The following is a 17,750-nucleotide window of genomic DNA, read 5'->3' on the forward strand; positions in this document are numbered from 1 at the left end:
GCGGAGCTAAGAAGCAGCAGCCAGTAGGGGGACTGGGTGGGCGTTACCCGTTCCAGGCTCGATCCCTCCCCTCGGAGGGGGCGGAGCCAGAGAAAGCAGCTTCCAGTAAGGGGGCTGGGTGGGCGTGGCCGGTGCTAGGCGGTGCCCCGCCCCCCGGCGGTGAGGGGATGTTCCGCGGCGGCGGGGGCTGCGCGGGGTCCCGATGGTGTGAGGCGGCTCGGGGAGCCGCTATGAACGGGGCGGCCCCTCAGCTCTTTGACCCCAAGGAGCGTGTGCTGAAGCTGGGCGAGAGCTTCGAGAAGCAGCCGCGCTGCGCCTTCCACACCGTCCGCTGTGAGTGGGGGGGTATCGGCCGGCGCTGCCCCGTGAGGGGGTCTCCCGCCGCGCTGGTGGGGGGGGCAGCGGGGGCGGGTCTGGGCGCTAGGTGCTTGACCCTCTCGGAGTGAATCACCTCCCCCACGCCCGTGGGCCTGGCTGCTCATATTTCCCAGGGGAGGTCAGCATCTTCCCCCCCCCCCCCCCCCAGGCACCCCGTGATCCCCCCCCCCGGCCTGACTGGTCGTATCTGGGGGAGATCAGCGCCCCCAGTGCAATCCCTTCGGGCCTGACACCGCCTGGCTAGTCACACCAAGGGGAGCTCAGAGTCCTCCTGGCAGCCCTGTGACCCCCCTCCCCTAAGGGCATGGCAGCGCCTGGCTGGTCATATCCCCAGCACCCCTGTAACACCCCCCCCCCCCCTTGGCATGGCACCGCTTGGCTGGCCATACCCCCAGCACCCCTGTAACACCCCCCTGGGGCATGCACCACCTGGCTGGTCACACCCCAGGGGAGATCAGAATCCCCCCAGCACCTCTGTGACTCCTCCTGGGGTATGGCACCGTCTGGCTGGTCACACCCCAGGGGAGATCAGAATTCCCCCAGCACCTCTGTGACTCCTCCTGGGGTATGGCACTGTCTGGCTGGTCACACCCCAGGGGAGATCAGAATTCCCCCAGCGCCTCTATGACTCCTCCTGGGGCATGGCACCGTCTGGCTGGTCACACTCCAGGGAAGATCTGAATCCCCCTGGCACCCCTGTGCGCCCTCCCCTGGGGTATGGCAACGCGTGGCTGGTCATACCCCCAGCACCCCTGTAATCCCCTCTCCCCCGGGGCATGGCACCACCTGGCTGGTCACACCTCCAGCACCCCTGTAACCTCCCTTCCCTGGGCACGTAATTACCTGGCTGGTCACACCCCAGGGGACGTCAGCATCCCCCCAGCACCCCTGTGATTCCCCACCCCCACCTCCCATGGGTATGTCACTGGCTAGCTGGCCATACTCCAGGGAAAATCAGCACCCCCCTCTTGGCACCCTTATAACTCCCACAGACATGGCACTGCCTGGCTGGTCATACCTCAGTGGAAATCAGAACCCCTCCCGACACCCCTGTAACCTCTACACTTGTCTATCTATGTTGTATAAGTGCCCTCTGTGCTGGCAGATGGAGTCGAAGGAGATGAACTTGATAATGGTTGCAGATGGCTCCTTCTTTGGGTTGAGAGACGGGCAGTAGATGGAGAGGCAGATGCGAGGAGCGGGGGTTAATCTCCCTTACCCTGGCATTTTCCTGTTGTGAGGTTGAGAGTGATGGGAGGGTAGATCAGGAGTTGAGGAGATGAAGTCATTGGGGCTGCTGGGTGGAGTTAGAGTAGGGGAACAGGCTGCTGTTGGTGACTGGGAGAAAGAGAAGATGGTGATGGGGCAGAAGGAGAGCATGTTGGATCTTTTCGAACTTGCTTTTGAAAAAGTTGGCATGATGCAGCATGGAGAGCGAGGAGGGCACAGGGGGAGGGCTTTGGATAGGAATCAAATGTGGCAAAGCTACTGCACGCTTTGTTTGTATTATGGTAACACCTAGAGCCTCTGACTAACATCAGGGCCCCATTGAGGTAGACGCTGTACAGACATTTGGTAAGAAACAGTTCCTACCCTGCAGAGCTGACAGTCCAAACAGACAACAGAAAGAATGAGAGAAAGGGATTTAACATAGAACTGAGGCACAGAAAAATGAAGCGACTTTCCTGAGGTTATACAGGGAGTCTGTGGCAGAGCTGGGAATTGAACCTAGGTGTCTCAAATCCAAATCCAGTGTCTTGAATATAAAACCATACAGTTCACAGCAGGTTGCAGTTATTGCTCATGAGAGACTCCGAGCTAGACTAATGAGCAGATGTGTTGCTGGTAAAGTTTGGGGTAAAGTTCCCACAGTGCCGCCTTCATCTAGTTCTTCCTTTTATGTGTACTAAATTCATGTACCATGCATTAAGGTATATTTTGGGAAACAATAGTGTCTTGGCACAATGCTACAAAAATCTGAGTTTGGGGTGAAGCTCTGCCCTTTGCCTCGGCAGGGCTCTCAACAGTCAAAGATTAAAGGCAATATTTCTCTCAAAGCTAGTGTGCCCTTCCTGAGTACATAATAACTACTATCCTGGGAGGTGTGTTCTCACAGATTCTGAAGGTATCTAGGAAACAAATGCTGTTAGGATTATGGTTCTGTTAATTTAGGGCTGCAGCTTTTGTTCTGCTGTCTCATTATTTATAGAATGATCCCCAAGGTTCCGTGTCTCACATGTTCTCTGGAGATTATCCTGTGTGCTCTCATACAGTGAGATGAGATAGATAATGTATATTCTGTGAGCAAGTGGAATCATATTTAATAAAATTGGCCACATCTTTGAGGAGGAAGGTGTGAGAGGAACCTAAAAGCTGTGAGTGTATTTAAAGGGGTGCTGTAACTTGCAATCTGTTCAGTATATATATAAAAAAAAGTAGTAGTAAAAATAGGCTCTAGTACTACACCTGCCTTTAAGTTTTCCTGCTGACTTTTGTGGTTTTACAATCCCTTTTTTCTGTTTCAAAATGTTTTTCTTTCCTGACACTCTGCGAAGAAAGACACAAGGAAATCAGCAAAACTGACAGTGCTGTCAAATGCACAAAATAAACAGAAAAGCCATATTTTTCTCTAACCTTTGTTATTGTAATCTTAGCTTTTACACTTCTTACAAGTAGGTAAACTGGACATTTATTTAGTCAGCCATTTCTGAAAAGATTGGCCAAAATGCTAATTACCCAGCAGCACCCACTGCAGACCGGCATAATCTCATTCTTACCACAAGAAGGACCAGAACTGTGGTGCTTAGCTCTGTAAGGTGCTGCTAACAGGAGCTTGAGACCGTTGGCTCTTGTTTAGGACCTTGGAAATAAATTATGCTAGCTGGGTAACAATCATTAGCAGACCTTGTTGGCAGGGCTGACAACTCTGATGAAACAAACTAATGTTCATCTCTAATTTTCCAGCTCTTTGAAACATGCAAAGAGGGGAAATCCATATCCGCACAAATGGAGACATTGTTAGGTTTCTAAGAATGACTGCTAATAAAGGAGATTAAAATAAGTATATGATGGTGGCTTTTAACAATTCCATTTTAGAGAGAAATAGATGTACTTAAAAATAAAAACAACCATCACAACCTTGCTAGTGCATATGGTTTTGCCTTTGATGCTGTTAATACAGTAAGAGCATGCTATAGTTAGAGCTGCATATGTATTTCCAGTCTACTCTCCTGTTTTTAGTCACAGCTGTATGCAACTTCCATTTTTTGGGCTGAAGTTTTCCAGGGTTGGTCTCAACCCAAAAGTAATTCTGTGGCTTTTTTGGAGGGTTTTTCTTTAAGTATCAGCAAACTAGTTTGGCCATTTTTTGAATGTGAGATGAACAGGAGAAACTTTCCTTATTAAACAAAATCTTTCAACTTTTTTTGAAGAGCTCCAACACCAAAACTTGATGAAATTTAGGTTGAATATCAGGAAAACCACCTTCACTATGAGCTCTATGGCTTATGGAAAAATCTGCTAAGGGAATGGTGGATTCTGCACTAGCAAAGCTACTACGTTGTTGATTTTAAATGCCCCCCAAACTCACCACCTTTAGATTTTATGAAATGTGTGTCAGTATTTAAGGGACTCATGAAAATCAGGGTGTTTTTTTAATTCGTAGATGACTTCAAGCCTGCATCTATTGATACATCCTCTGAAGGAGACCTTGAAGTTGGCAAAGGTGAACAGGTGACAATAACGCTGCCAAACATTGAGGTGAGGGCTGAATATCATTAGGGGATGGGAAAAGGAGAGGCTGCTCTTACTGAATCACCATATATGTTGAATATAGAAGCGTTTCACATTTCAGCATTTTCAGTTGGCTGTTGTTTCGAGACTGTATGCATGTAGCTTTTAAAGCATTGGGACAGAAATAATCGCACCAGAAAATGCAGAATTACAAAGGTCAGGTAATTATGCTGTGACATTAAGTGAATTCACTATGCTGGAAATATGCTGTAATTGACAACCCTAAAATTCTCTGTCTATAAAACAAGTACAGCACGGACACTGGCTGCTGTGCAACCTTCCCTTTGCTGCATTGACATTATGGCACAATCCCAAAGGAGTAGGAGTGCATGCACCACCACTGGGGAGGAGAATTCGATCTCCTGTAATCCCAGATTGCTCTTCTGATATTGCCAACAAGCATTCTAGTTTTGGCGGTAGTTTTGTGATGTGTGTGCCTGTTTGTTAAAAACTGGATTGAGATTACTGGTTTATTTCAAACTGGCTGGGTGAAATCAAGGCCACATTGAAGTCAATGGCAAAACTTCCAGTGGCTTCAGTAGAGCCAGGATTTCACCCCTAGTTACTACTAATCTGAGTTTAACTTGAATTAGTTGGTAACAGATTTTAAAAGGCTAGAAATGATCAGTTACAATGAACTTTTCATACTGTAAAGGCTCATTTTGTGTTTATACAAATAAGTCTATTGAAATAATGCTAATTAGATATTTTTTCCAATTTAAATAGGGTTCAACTCCACCAGTAACAGTTTTCAAGGGCTCCAAGAAGCCTTATCTAAAGGAATGTATCTTAATTATCAATCATGACACTGGAGAATGTCGACTAGAGAAACTGAGCAGTAACATCACTGTGAAGAAAACCAGGTAGGTGGTTTACAAAAGAAACTGCTATGTCCCTAACTCATTATGAAAATGGTTTAGGGCTGGTCTACATGGTCTTTTGGGTGCACACCAGGTGGGGTGTAAATTCTACTGCACACCAACATGTCGTGCATTAACTGGCCACGTGGACCCTAGTGCACATGCATTTAGTACGGTTTGAAACAGGACTATGTCAACACACAGTAGAGAACTTTTAGTGTGCAGTAGGGACCATATGGCCACTTAGTGCACAACTCACAGGTGTGCACTAGAATTTACACCCTCGCTGGTATGCACCAAGACACCATGTAAACAAGCCCTTAGAAATAGCTGAAAGTCTAAATTGGGATACATACCAACTATTCTTAGCTTTTAGCAAAATTTCACTTTTTCAAACATGGTCCTTACAAAAACCTACCCTTGTTCAATGGAATGAAAAAGCATGTCATTATTTTTCTCAAAAAATGACTTTATAGCTTTCAAGTCTAGGCTGGTAGGGTGGGTTTTGAACAGAAACATTGCATATCCTTGCAAGAGACAATAACTGTTTTCTCATAGTAAGTTTGGAAAATAGCTTTTTGCTACACAAATGAAATTGTTTGCTGCCATTTTCTGACTTCGAACTGTGTAAATAAAATAGCATAAATTCTTGTGAAAGGGTTTAGCAAAATGTTGAGGACCCATTCTCCTCCTACTGAGTATGTAATTCCCATTAACGCACATTCTGATGCTATGTCCACATATAACTCACTTCCACTAGCATTCTAATGAAGTGTTAGTGAATGACTGAAGAAAATGTGAAACAGCATAGTAGAGGATCGGGTCAAAGGGCCAATATGAATGGCATCCATGGATGTTGTACATCAAAAGAATAGTACTCACTGCACCTATATGTTGCTATATGCCAATGTAGTAGTGCAGTGTTTCCCAAATGGTGGGTCCCAAGAAGGTTCTAGATAGATTAATCCAGCCCCTGGATATGGCAACCTATCACTGGGCCCTGGCCTAGGCAGATATACACTTCTCCCAGCCTGGTGTGGAGGGGAAGCCTGGTGGTGTGGGAAGGGCCATCGGGCCAAACTTGAACAGCACTGTGATCCCATGTGTCAGGTCACAACGCCAGGAGTAGGCAGCCGGTTCTGGTCCCACAGGACAGGAGCCATCACTGCAGAGTGAGTGTGGGGTGGGCTCGCTCTCCAGCCCCCCTTCTCCCGAGGCCTTCCCTCTCTACTGGGCTGCACCAAGCCAGAGGTATGGTTGTGGTGTGCTGGGATGGAGAGTGCATATCTGTAATAGTGGGTCACAAAAAAAGACAAAATGCAGTTGGTGGATACCTTGTTAAAAAGTGTGGGAACCACTGTAATAGTGTACTTTGAAATTTAAAACTGTAGTGATACAGTTAAGAAAAACATAATAGCTTCACACACAGCTTAGACTACTGTGTGTTTTTATTTTGTTTAAATATTGTTCTCTGGAATCAATTAAAATTTTTCACCCTGTCATACAGAGCTGAAGGAAGCAGTAAGGTTCAATCTCGTATTGAGCAGCAACAGCAGCAAATGCGAAATGCCAGTAAGACTCCAAACAATGTTAAAAATTCTCCACCAAAAGAAAAGATGTCTCCATCTTCTCCTATGGACGACATTGAGAGAGGTAAACTGCAACTGTGTCATTTTAGTATTTCAGAAATTTTGCAGACTTACATTATAAATAGAGCCAAGGGTTTTTTGAATGAGGTGCACACTAGAAGCTGTTACATGGGCAATGTTCTCTAAAGTTTAATGGATGTCTTGACAAGAGTAGTAATCTAACAGTATTTGAAACCACATAGGATTGAGAATCAAATCAATTCTTAGTCTTATGAAGTTCATGATTAGCATTGCTTTAGTTCTCACTGAGTCCTCCCACTGCTGCTGTCTTAAGCTACTGGCTCAATTGTAGGATTGTGGCACTGAAGCCAAATCAGCCAGTCCTCCACTTCTTCCTCACTTCACCCATCCCTCCTCATTCTTTGTCCTTTGCATACAGCAAATCTTTGGTTAAAATGCTTTATAACTCTTTTAGTTTTTAATAAAACTCTAAATTTGTATGAGTTCATTATCATGTAAATCTAGTCAGAGAGATTCAAATAGCACCCTACTTTTCCAAATCAGATCAGACCTGCAGAAGTGGTTCCCTATATGGTAAGAGACAACTGAACACTTACATAAATCCCATCCTTGAGAATAATGCCACATGCTATGTTCTTGGGAGACTGTTTCGGTAGGAACCTTTGAATTTAATTCAGTAGGAGACACACTTTATTTCCTTTTAGTGGAGGGGGGGGAGAAAAGCAGGTGTTAATCGCTTGCTGTATGAACACTAACAGGTGGTAGCTTTATTGATCTGAATTGATATTGGCTCTCAAGGGTGCTCTGGATTCTTTTAAGCAGTTTTTTCCCCCAGATATCTCATTATGCAGATGTCTTTTCTTTGTGATTTAGACAAACTTTGACCAGAGTGTCTTACTCCACAAAAAGGCAATTAAAAGTACCTAAGGCTGCAAAAGAAACAAAGTGTGCTCAAGTGCATGAGAAACCTAAGACTTTTTCTCCATGGTTTGTTTGTTTTGTTTAGAACCTGTTCTGAGTGCGTCACCAAGACTAACATATCCCAAAGCCCTGTCCCTATGTGCTGCCAATCAGATTTACTTGTTTGGCCACAGTAAATTGTGTGCTGGGGTCTGGGTGGTTTCCTGCTAGCTATTCTAAATTCTTTCCAGACCTATAAAAAGAATCAACAAGGATTTAATGAAACTGTTCCATAATTTTAAAATATGGGCAATCGCTGCAGGTATCCCACAATGCTTAATTTGGGATTGAGAACAATTAATGTCTAGACAATCATGTACATGTTGTTTATAATGCCAAAATTGCTGCCAGCCGTTGCTGCTGCACCTTCAGATGTTCCACTGACCAATTCCTTTTTTCACTATCTGTCCCTTGAGTCTAAGTTGAGTTATTGACTCCTGTAAGACATCTGTAGAGGTGTTAAACAAAGCCTGAAAAAAGAGACTTACTAATCAGAGACAGATATTAAGGGTAAGTTAGGTTGTGCTGCCCACTGAAGTGTAGGGGGCAGCACCTTAGCTGGCAGCCTTATCTGAACCCTAATGCATCTCTGCTCTGAAAAGCATGTGGCCTAAAAGTAAGACAGCAAGGAGTGTAGGAGAGGAATACAGCATACAAGTAGGGTGATCAGGTTGCTTGTGTCCCACACTTCACTTATGACTTGTAATAATATTGTGACATTCACTACAGTCACTTGCTTGTGCAGTGCTTCCCTTGTTGCCATCTCCTTTAAACTCGGAGACACCTCTTGCTTTGTTTCTCAATTATTCTACATCTTATTTTCAGAGCTAAAGGCCGAGGCTAGTGTCATGGACCAGATGAGTAGCTCTGATAGTTCGTCCGAATCAAGAAGTTCATCATCCTCCTCATCCAGCAGTGAAAATAGTTCTAGTGATTCAGAAGATGAGGGGGCTAAGCCGTCTTTGCCTATGTCAATGCCGTACTTGCAGCCACAGCCTGCTATGTCTGCCATACCACAACAGGCTATCCGTGACATGGATGCCAGTCATAACAAATCTCAAGAGAGTGGTGGCCATATGATGAATACACTAAGTAAGTACAGAAGACAGTGCTCTAAGAAAAGAACAATCTCATGCTTTAGGAATCTAAAAGGAAACCAGAGACTCTGTAACTATGTCTCTATTGTAATTAAAATTGTGGGAAGAGATGCTGGGGTTTCATTGTTCAGTTGAGTTCTGAATTAGAAGTTGGGCTAAAAGTTACTTGACCATCAGAGATATTAAATTAAAGCTGATGCAGTTTAAAATATGTCATAGGCCATACTGGCTTCCTCCCAATTGCATACATTGGGACTATAGAACAGTAATTTGTGTTGAAAATGCTTGAACGGCTTAGGCACTCCCAAAACATATGTGTATGATTTCCTGAGTAGATGATACTGGAATATTATCCTGGTAATACTCAGTTACAAGAGGGGGTTATCCTAATCCAGTGGTTTTCAGCCAGGGGTACATGTACCTCTGGGGATCTGCAGAGGTCTTCCAGGGGGTACATCAACTCATCTAGATATTTGCCTAGTTTTACAGCAGGCTACATAAAAAGCACTAGCAAAGTCAGTACAAACAGACCTGTTTATACTGCTCTGTATGCTATACACTGAAATGTAAGTAAAATATTTATATTCAGTTTTATTTTATAATTATATGGTAAAATGAGAAAGTAAGCAATTTTTCAGTAATAGTGTGCTGTGACACTTTTGTATTTTTATGTCTGATTTTGTAAGCAAGTAGGTGAAACTTGGGGGTACGTAAGACAAATCAGACTCCTGAAAGGGGTACAATACTCTGGAAAGGTTGAGAGCCACTGTCCTAACCCACTCAGAAGTCTTGTGATTCATGGAGGCTTTTCTAACCTATAAGGTGCCAATCCCCTCCTATGTATGTAGGGAAGGGAGGGTGTTTCATACTTTTTCCATGTTGAAGGAATGGGAGGATACCAACAGCCAAAACTAATTCACAGTGTTTTGATTGAAGAAAATTATGACAAATTTAAGGTATTTAAAGTACAACTGGGATTTTTTTAATATATATTGTTGCCTAGAAAGAAGAGTATCACTGGTTTGAACAGCAGCAAGCAACCACCTATGTAAAGGTCTCTAAACTTAGCACCAAAAGAAACCGGGCTTGATTTTTCAGAATTGATGAGCACCCACCACTGCTGTTTGAAAACAAAGCCACACTTTTAATTACGTGCCTAACTTCAGGCTCACAAGTTTGGAAAAACTTGGTCATAGGCCCTAATTTACATAGTGATAATATATACTGAAGTTTTTTGACAGCTTACACTGGTTATAGTGAAAATATCTCATACACAATATATATGTCCTCTTGTGTTTCACTATTATAAGGAATTAAAACTGGTAACAAGGTAGTTGTATATTGTGATGATGTAGCTAAGGTTACAATCAGGTTTCTGTTATTAGCCTTATTTCCACATACCATCTCCTTCACAGGAATAAGATTAGACTGAAAACATCTGATTATTGTGCAAGAGGACTAAATTTTTTGGTTTAACTTCCATGACCTAAAGCAAATAGGCTTCATATTACAATCAGTATATCTTTAGAAAGTTCCATATACGTCAGTCCCTTTGCTCAGACATGGAAATACTTTCAAACTTGCCATTTTACACACATTTAGAAAAAAACACTTTTGAGAATAAAATGGAACCATCTTAGTGGCTAGTTCACAGCTGCAAAGCTCCCATTGAAAGATTTAAGTCCAAGTACAGGTGGCTGATGCCACCAGTTAAAACTGTCATAGTGAAACACCCTGATGTCTTAAACTTGCAGAAATACCAAAACCGCAGCAAGGAGCCCAGGAACCCTGTGGGACTTAAGAGCTCTGCAGGGAGGGAGGTGGGTCCTCGGACCCTTGTGAGCGGTCTAAAACTTCATGCTGATTTAGCTATAAACCTGCTTAGAATTTCGCTCTAATCCAGTTTACCTCTGTTACTTTAACATTTTAAGCAGCTCTGTAGATCTGTGCCATCTCCAGTTCCCCACAAATGCCTTTAAAATGTGAACTGCACCATAACAGGGTGATGATCTGAAATGAAAAGGTACTACACACTGGCTGCTGTGGGGAGCATGTTTCTCCAGCTACTCTCCTGCTGAGCTCCTGAGGCAGTTTAGGAGCACAGCAGGAGAGGAGAAGTAGCAGTGAAAGCAAGAGAAGCAAGGACAGGTAGCCTGTGGACTCTGAGTCTTGGGAGATTTGCTGGTTGTTGGAGTTCAGAGTCAGGGGTCCGGCATAGAAATTTCTTCCATCTCAAACAGTATCTTATATAAACAAATGTTTAAAACAGCAAATCTTAAGATCAAGCTGTTTGGTGGTTGTCCCAATTTAGGTGTGACTTCAATGGGGCTACTCAAATGCATACATTTAAGCATGAGCATGTCTGCAGAATCAGGGCCCTAGGGGTTAGTTGGGTATTTTATTATGTGCAGTCCTAACGTTACCTTAAATTTAGTGGCAATTAGAATTTGTGGCATAGGGGGTTAGACAGATCATTCTCATTAAGTCATACAGCTGAAATTTTGCAGAATGCTGAAAATGTAGGGGTCTATGTCTGGAGCATGGGTACCTCTTAATATTGCCATGTGTATAGAACCTACCTTTTTAGATAGCAAGGAAAGGGCAAAGTCTTTGAGGCCAGGCTATGAGCCTTGTCCCCAAAATAATTCCTCATCTACTTTTGAAATGTGATTATGTAGGCCCACAACTTGTGTCACAACATGGTCTGCAAATGGGTGGTCTAAGGTATCTGTAAGAGAATATTGCATTTAAAAAATAGTGGAGAGCTATTCTGTCAGCAGCTGCTCTGTTTAATTTCCTTTTAAACAGAAATTACTAACTGAGAACAAATGAAAAATTCCTTTAAGGAAGATGCCCAATGACTTGCTATCCCTGAGATCTCTTGTTTGCTCACCCCTATAGTGCAGCTTTCATCCAGATATTTTTTATTCCAATTGCAGAAGCACTTAGGAGCCCCAGTCATGGACCAGCCCCCACTGTGCTGGGCGCTATACAAACACAGAACAAAAAGATGTCTCCTTCTCCAAAAAGCTGACAATCTAACACTTCTCCAAGAACTTATTTTAAAAAAGCTAAATACCGTATGGGATCACTGATTAATATCCCAGTACATGGTGCACTCTAATGAAACCTACGTAACATCTTGATAGTGTCAACCAGCCCATCAGCATTGTGAAAATTGACTGTTTTCCTGAAATTATTTCCCCACTTAACTTCTGCTATTCGTTAAATTGGTTGAGCCTAAGTAATGTAGGTGTTTCCTTAGACCTGGTCTACATGGGGGGGAGGGCTGATCTAAGTTACGCAACTTCAGCTACGTGAATAACGTAGCTGAAGTCGACGTACTTAGACCTACTCACCGCGGTGCCTTCACTGTGGTGAGTCGACAGCTGACACTCCCCTGTCGACTCTGCCTGCACTTCTTGCGCCGGTGGAGTACAGGAGTCGACGGGAGAGCGCTCGGGGGTCCATTTATCACATGTAGACTAGATGCGATAAATCGACCCCCGCTGGATCGATCGCTGCCTGACGATCCTTAGAGTCCTGGGTGAAGTTAGCTCTCCATGTTTTTGACATGTGCACCAGCCAATCTATCTGAAACTTCTTATGCTGGGATCATGCAGACTAGAAACTTTCTGGAAAGTTTGAGGCAACTATGAAAAGGCCTTTGCAAGGCATGGGTACAAAATGGAGGTGGGTTTAGTTTCAGGGTTATTTTTCCAAACACTTTTTTTATGGGAGAGGGGGGGAATTTGTCTTATTGCGGATACCTTGGCTTGAAACTCCAGATTTGTTCCAATCTCTTGGATTTCATGAGACTGTTGTCTTTAGCGAGCATTAGATGGCTTGTTTGAGGAATAATATAGTTTTTATGAAATATGTGGAAACTGCTTTTGAAGGCTGTGACCATGTGGATGGCTATGACCTGTTTTTTTGGAGTGGACTGTGGGGAAGAGGGAAGAACAGCAATTGGGGAACTAGATGGGTAGAGGGGTAAAGGAGACTATTTTGGAGAACTACATGATTTAAAGTACAACTGTAGCCACCCTAATGATACTTCTCACATTGAAATAATACTTTTGAGTAGATTCTTAGCCATCTCTGCTTTTTAATGTAAAAATAAAATGCAGAAGATTTCAAATGATATAACCAAGTAGTTAAGCTTAAATTTTGTGTCTAATATTTATAATCTTCCAATCCCATCTGTGCTTTTAATCCACCTCCTGCACTACAAGCAAATGTTTTTCACTGTTAATGTCCGACACAGGTAGAGTGTTGTGTGTTCTGCTGCAAAGGGCCATGCTGTAACCATTTCCAGAGATAAAGCTTGCTGAGAACATGGTGCAAAACAAAGGAAGTGAAAACACAAAGCTTTGTTAAGGGGACTCCCATCAACTTCCGACACTCTTATCTGAAAAGCTCTGACCTACCAATTGGGAGGTACCCATCCATGTGTGCCCTCTCCCCCATTATACTGACCCCTTGTTCTCATCTCCCTATAATGACCTCTGAAGTAATACTGAAAATTGCAGTAACTGACAGTACTTTATGTATAGTTGCTTTCATTAGCCGCTTTCCTATTTGTTTAGGCATTTCTCCCAGCAACAAGGGGAGAGAGATTCTTTCCTTGTTTCCTTTTTTTTTTTTTTTTTAATAAAGGAAAAATGCAGTTGTATAACCACCAATTTGGCAGAGGAATAGAAGGGCTGATGCAGTATCTGAAATTACATCTAACTCATTTTAAAAAAATATAGATTTGCTGTTGACCGTATCCCTTTAACCTCTATCCTATATGTAGGAGATGGTGGAGGGGAGTGGGAGAAAAACTGCTTGTCAAGTTGAAAAAAAATAGCAGGGAGAACTTATTTTCTGTTATGTAGACAGCTGTTGGAAGCCCTGGATAGTCACTTTTCTTGTGTCCCATTTTAAAATAACTCCCATTTAATTTTTTGGTGATAGCATACATAAAAAGCAACAAAGGGTCCTGTGGCACCTTTAAGACTAACAGATGTATTGGAGCATAAGCTTTCGTGGGTGAATACATGCGTCTGACGAAGTGGGTATTCACCCATGAAAGCTTATGCTCCAATACATCTGTTAGTCTTAAAGGTGCCACAGGACCCTCTGTTGCTTTTTACAGATCCAGACTAACACGGCTACCCCTCTGATACTACAGCATACATAAATATTTCCTTTGATCTTTTGTTTGCTGTCTTGCTCCACATCCTGATTATTTTTTCGAAAAGGTGCATCAAACAGCTTGTTCTTACCTTGATTTGGAAACTGCTTTGCTCTCAGACAGATCCAAGAGGCATTTAGATACATGCAAACAACAATATCTCGTATCAGATTTTTTTTTTTTTTTTTTTTTTTAAATGAAACTGCATTTCCCAGCAGCTTCCCTGCTGATCAGGTATCAGAAGGTGGATGGGAAGCTAGCTAGTCTGCTGTGGCCTGCTTGCACTAATTCCCGTACACAAACTCATTCAATCTGGTGGGTTAAATGTGAGTAATGCAGGGCTTTCAAAGGTCACAGATAAGTGATGTAGCCCTAAGATTCCCACTCCAGTAGTTAAGACAACAGATGAGTGTTTAGACATATAAAATGTTTTGGTGTTAAATTCCTAATAGAAAATACTGAATGGGTGAAAAAAGAACTTTTCTTGGTGGAAAACTAGTCTTAGTTTAATGGAACTAATACAATGACTTTATCTTCTATTTTAGGAAATGACTTGCTGCTGAGTGAATCTGGAAGTGACAGTGATGACTGAACAAGATTTTGGCCTTAATAAAGATGCATCACCTCTCTTTGCTAAAGCGGTCATAGCATCTATTTTGCACTAAGATTAGATTACCCAAGATTGAAATGAATGTCCTCAATTTTTGGAAATAGAGACATCTTAATTTTCTACTGGCACATCAGGTCTATGGTACAGCAGCGCTCATGTCTAATCACTGCTCTGGGTACTTGTTTGTCTCTTCCAAATTACTGTATTACAGTATCGGTTCTTATGAACGGATTCTGATTTTTGCCTCAACCACCTGTTGTACTTGAAACTGACTTATAACAGCTAGTTACTTTATATAATAGATATGGGAATGGGGGAATTTCTAGTATTTATGGAGGCAAGTTTCCCTCCTGTCCTTACAGTTTAATGCTGATTTCATAACTTTTTGTTGTTGTTGTTGAGAGGGATGGGATGGAAGGAAGAACAGCTGAGATCTGCTGTGTAAGCTACGTTGTTGTTCTGTTCACAGTTCATAATTTTAAGGAAACTGCTGAATGGTATGGTCCACTCTTGCAGTTACAGTTTACGACACATCATTGAATTTTTAGTTTCATTGTATTATAGGACTTTTTATATTTCTGAGCCTTACGTCTCTTAAGGGAACTCGTCCTTTTCCCTGCCTTTACTTGGACCAGCTGGACTCCTTACAGCCTCTTCCTATCTGTATTTAGAGAACTACAAAGACAGCAATGAGTTTCCTTCATTTAATTCTGTAACTGAAATCATAGAATTCCTTTCTAGGAGTTTAATACAATTAATTTAATAAAGCAATATTATTTATAATTTTAATGGGACTGATTGTTATGATTATGAGAATTCTTAACAAGAGGTAACATGGACTGAATTTTCTTTATGTCGTAGCCTTGCCAGTGAGCTAACATTTAAATTAGAGAGCGGTGATGCAAGTGAGTATGAAGTCTAAAATGTCTAGAAAACAACATGAAGAAAGAATCTCCACATTGGCATCTTACACATTTGTATATTATAAGGCCAGAAAGAACCACACGTTTTAGAATGGCAGATGATATGCACAGTTTATCTGAGTTGCCAAATGTATAGATGTAGGAGATAGCCACAAGAAACATCAGGCAGAGAAGTACTATAAACAACTGACTCAGTGATTACAATAGTGATACTGTGCGCTGATAATTTCTCATAGTGTGTGCCATGAGTGTGATCAGTGTATGCTATTGTATCTTATCTGAAGGAGGGAGGAAAGAATCTGCATGTCCAGTCTTCTTATAGTTGAATATGTGTTCATGCTTGTTGAATAACTTCTTTAAAAGCCCTGAAAAATCTGTAGTAAGGGGTTCAGAATCCCGCCCTCTATCTACAAAACTGTCCTTGGTGCTAGCCAAGTTAAATATGGCAAATGTGTGTGGAATATACTTTGACAAGACAAATCAAATGAAATCTCTCTTGTCTGTCAGACTAAGAGATGACTTTCAATCACAGCCCCATGACTACATAATGGGGTAAAATTCCATATGTAAACCTAGAGCTGTTGTGAAGTGAAATGCACATTCAGTTCACATAAACCATATATCTTATTAGTGCACAGGTCTTAAATTGCTGGGAGCGAGTATCAACTCATGGGTGCTCTGTGGCAGGATTGTTAAGGAGTCATATGTAGGCCTACCACTTACAAATGGACTTCTGCAGTGTTGCCAGCAGATGCTTAAGAATTAGTAGCAGTATTTTCTTGCACTGAATTCTTCTACCTCTTCCCCACACCAATCTTATCCTCCTTTGCTCCTCTATTAGATCATATATTGCTTATCTTCTTGGCCTACCGTAGGTAGAGGCATTGCTCTCCATTTGTACAGCACGCTGAAGTTTACTAGGTGGGTTATGGATTGTTGAAAAGAAGATAACCATGATCCTTACCCTGAGGATCTTACCCTCTGTCTTTGTAAAATTTTTGATGTATGTCTACACTGCACCTGGAAGTGAGTCTCCCAGCACAGGTCCACAGACTTGTATTGGTGAGGCTTGCACTAATGGGCTAAAACTAGCTGTGTAAATGTGGCTCAGACTGGAGTTTGGATAGGTGGGCCTTCACAGCTGAGCTCCGGCGCAAGCTGCAATGTCAAAGCAATGTCTACACAGCTATTTTTAGTGCGCTAGCATGAGCCCCACTAACACAAGTCATGGACCTGGGCTGGGAGGCTTGTTCCCAGATGTAGTGTAGACATATCCTGAGTGATAGCAAATCATGGGGGGGCAGGGCAGCAGAGGGTTACTGGATTCACTTGAGAGGGAAAGAACATAAGAACGGCCATACTGGGTCAGACCAAAGGTCCATCTAGCCCTGTGTTCTGACAGTGGCCAATGCCAGGTGCCCCAGAGGGAATGAACAGAACAGGTAATCATCAAGTGATCCATTCTTTGTCGCCCATTCCCAGCTCCTGGCAAACAAAGGCTAGGGACACCATCCCTGCCCATCCTGGCTAATAGCCATTGATTGACCTATCCTCCATGAATTTATCTAGTTCTTTTTTGATCCCTCTTATAATCTTGGCTTTCCAACCATCCTCTGGCAAGGAATTCCACAGGTTGACTGTGTGTTGTGTGAAAAAATACTTCCTTTTATTTGTTTTAAACCTGTTGCATATTAATTTCATTTGGTGACCCCTAGTTCTTGTGTTATGAGGAGTAAATAACAATTCCTTATTTACTTTCTCCATACCAGTCATTATTTCATAGACCTCTATCATATCCCCCCTTAGTCATCTCTTTTCCAAGCTGAAAAGTCCCAGTCTTATTAATCTCTCCTCATATGGCAACCATTCCATACCCCTAATCATTTTTGTTGCCCTTTTCTGAACCTTTTCCAAGTCCAATACATCTTTTTTGAGATGTGGTGACCACATCTGCACGCGGTATTCAAGATGTGGGCATACCATAGATTTATATAGACACACTATGATATTTTCTGTGTTATTCTCTATCCCTTTCTTAATTATTCCCAACATTCTGTTTGCTTTTTTCACTGCCGCTCCACATTGATGGATGTTTTCAGAGAACTATGCACAATGACTCCAAGATCTTTCTTGAGTGGTAACAGCTAATTTAGACCCCATCAATGTATATGTATAGTTGGGATTATTTTTTCTAATGTGCATTACTTTGCATTTATCAACATTGAATTTCATCTGCCATTTTGTTGCCCAGTCACCCCAGTTTTGAGAGATCCTTTTGTAGCTCTTCGCAGTCTGCTTGGGACTTAACTATCTTGTGTAGTTTTGTATCAGCCAATTTTGC

At 42.4% G+C, this 17,750-nt stretch overlaps 1 protein-coding gene across 1 annotated transcript; it reads left to right on the forward strand.

Annotated features, from left to right (window-relative positions):
• The first annotated feature begins 167 nt into the window (after window positions 1-167).
• On the forward strand, window positions 168-14,508 carry EAF2 (ELL associated factor 2). Its single transcript, XM_065413730.1, has 6 exons — window positions 168-333; window positions 4,043-4,137; window positions 4,897-5,033; window positions 6,538-6,683; window positions 8,426-8,692; window positions 14,422-14,508. Exons 1-6 carry the CDS (start codon window positions 168-170, stop codon window positions 14,466-14,468), a joined length of 858 nt encoding a protein of 285 aa, XP_065269802.1. The 3' UTR covers window positions 14,469-14,508.
• The last annotated feature ends 3,242 nt before the right edge of the window (window positions 14,509-17,750 follow it).

The sequence above is a fragment of the Emys orbicularis genome, chromosome 11, assembly GCF_028017835.1.
Source record: "Emys orbicularis isolate rEmyOrb1 chromosome 11, rEmyOrb1.hap1, whole genome shotgun sequence".
NCBI classification, from domain to species: Eukaryota; Metazoa; Chordata; order Testudines; family Emydidae; genus Emys; species Emys orbicularis.

What these genes read in the sequence shown, in the direction of transcription:
- EAF2 (XM_065413730.1), top strand. Translation starts at nt 168, where the DNA reads ATGTTCCGCGGCGGCGGGGGCTGCGCGGGGTCCCGATGGTGTGAGGCG. An exon ending in TAACGCTGCCAAACATTGAG is followed by an intron (nt 4,138 to 4,896) that starts GTGAGGGCTGAA and finishes CAATTTAAATAG; the next exon opens with GGTTCAACTCCACCAGTAAC. An exon ending in TATGGACGACATTGAGAGAG is followed by an intron (nt 6,684 to 8,425) that starts GTAAACTGCAAC and finishes TCTTATTTTCAG; the next exon opens with AGCTAAAGGCCGAGGCTAGT.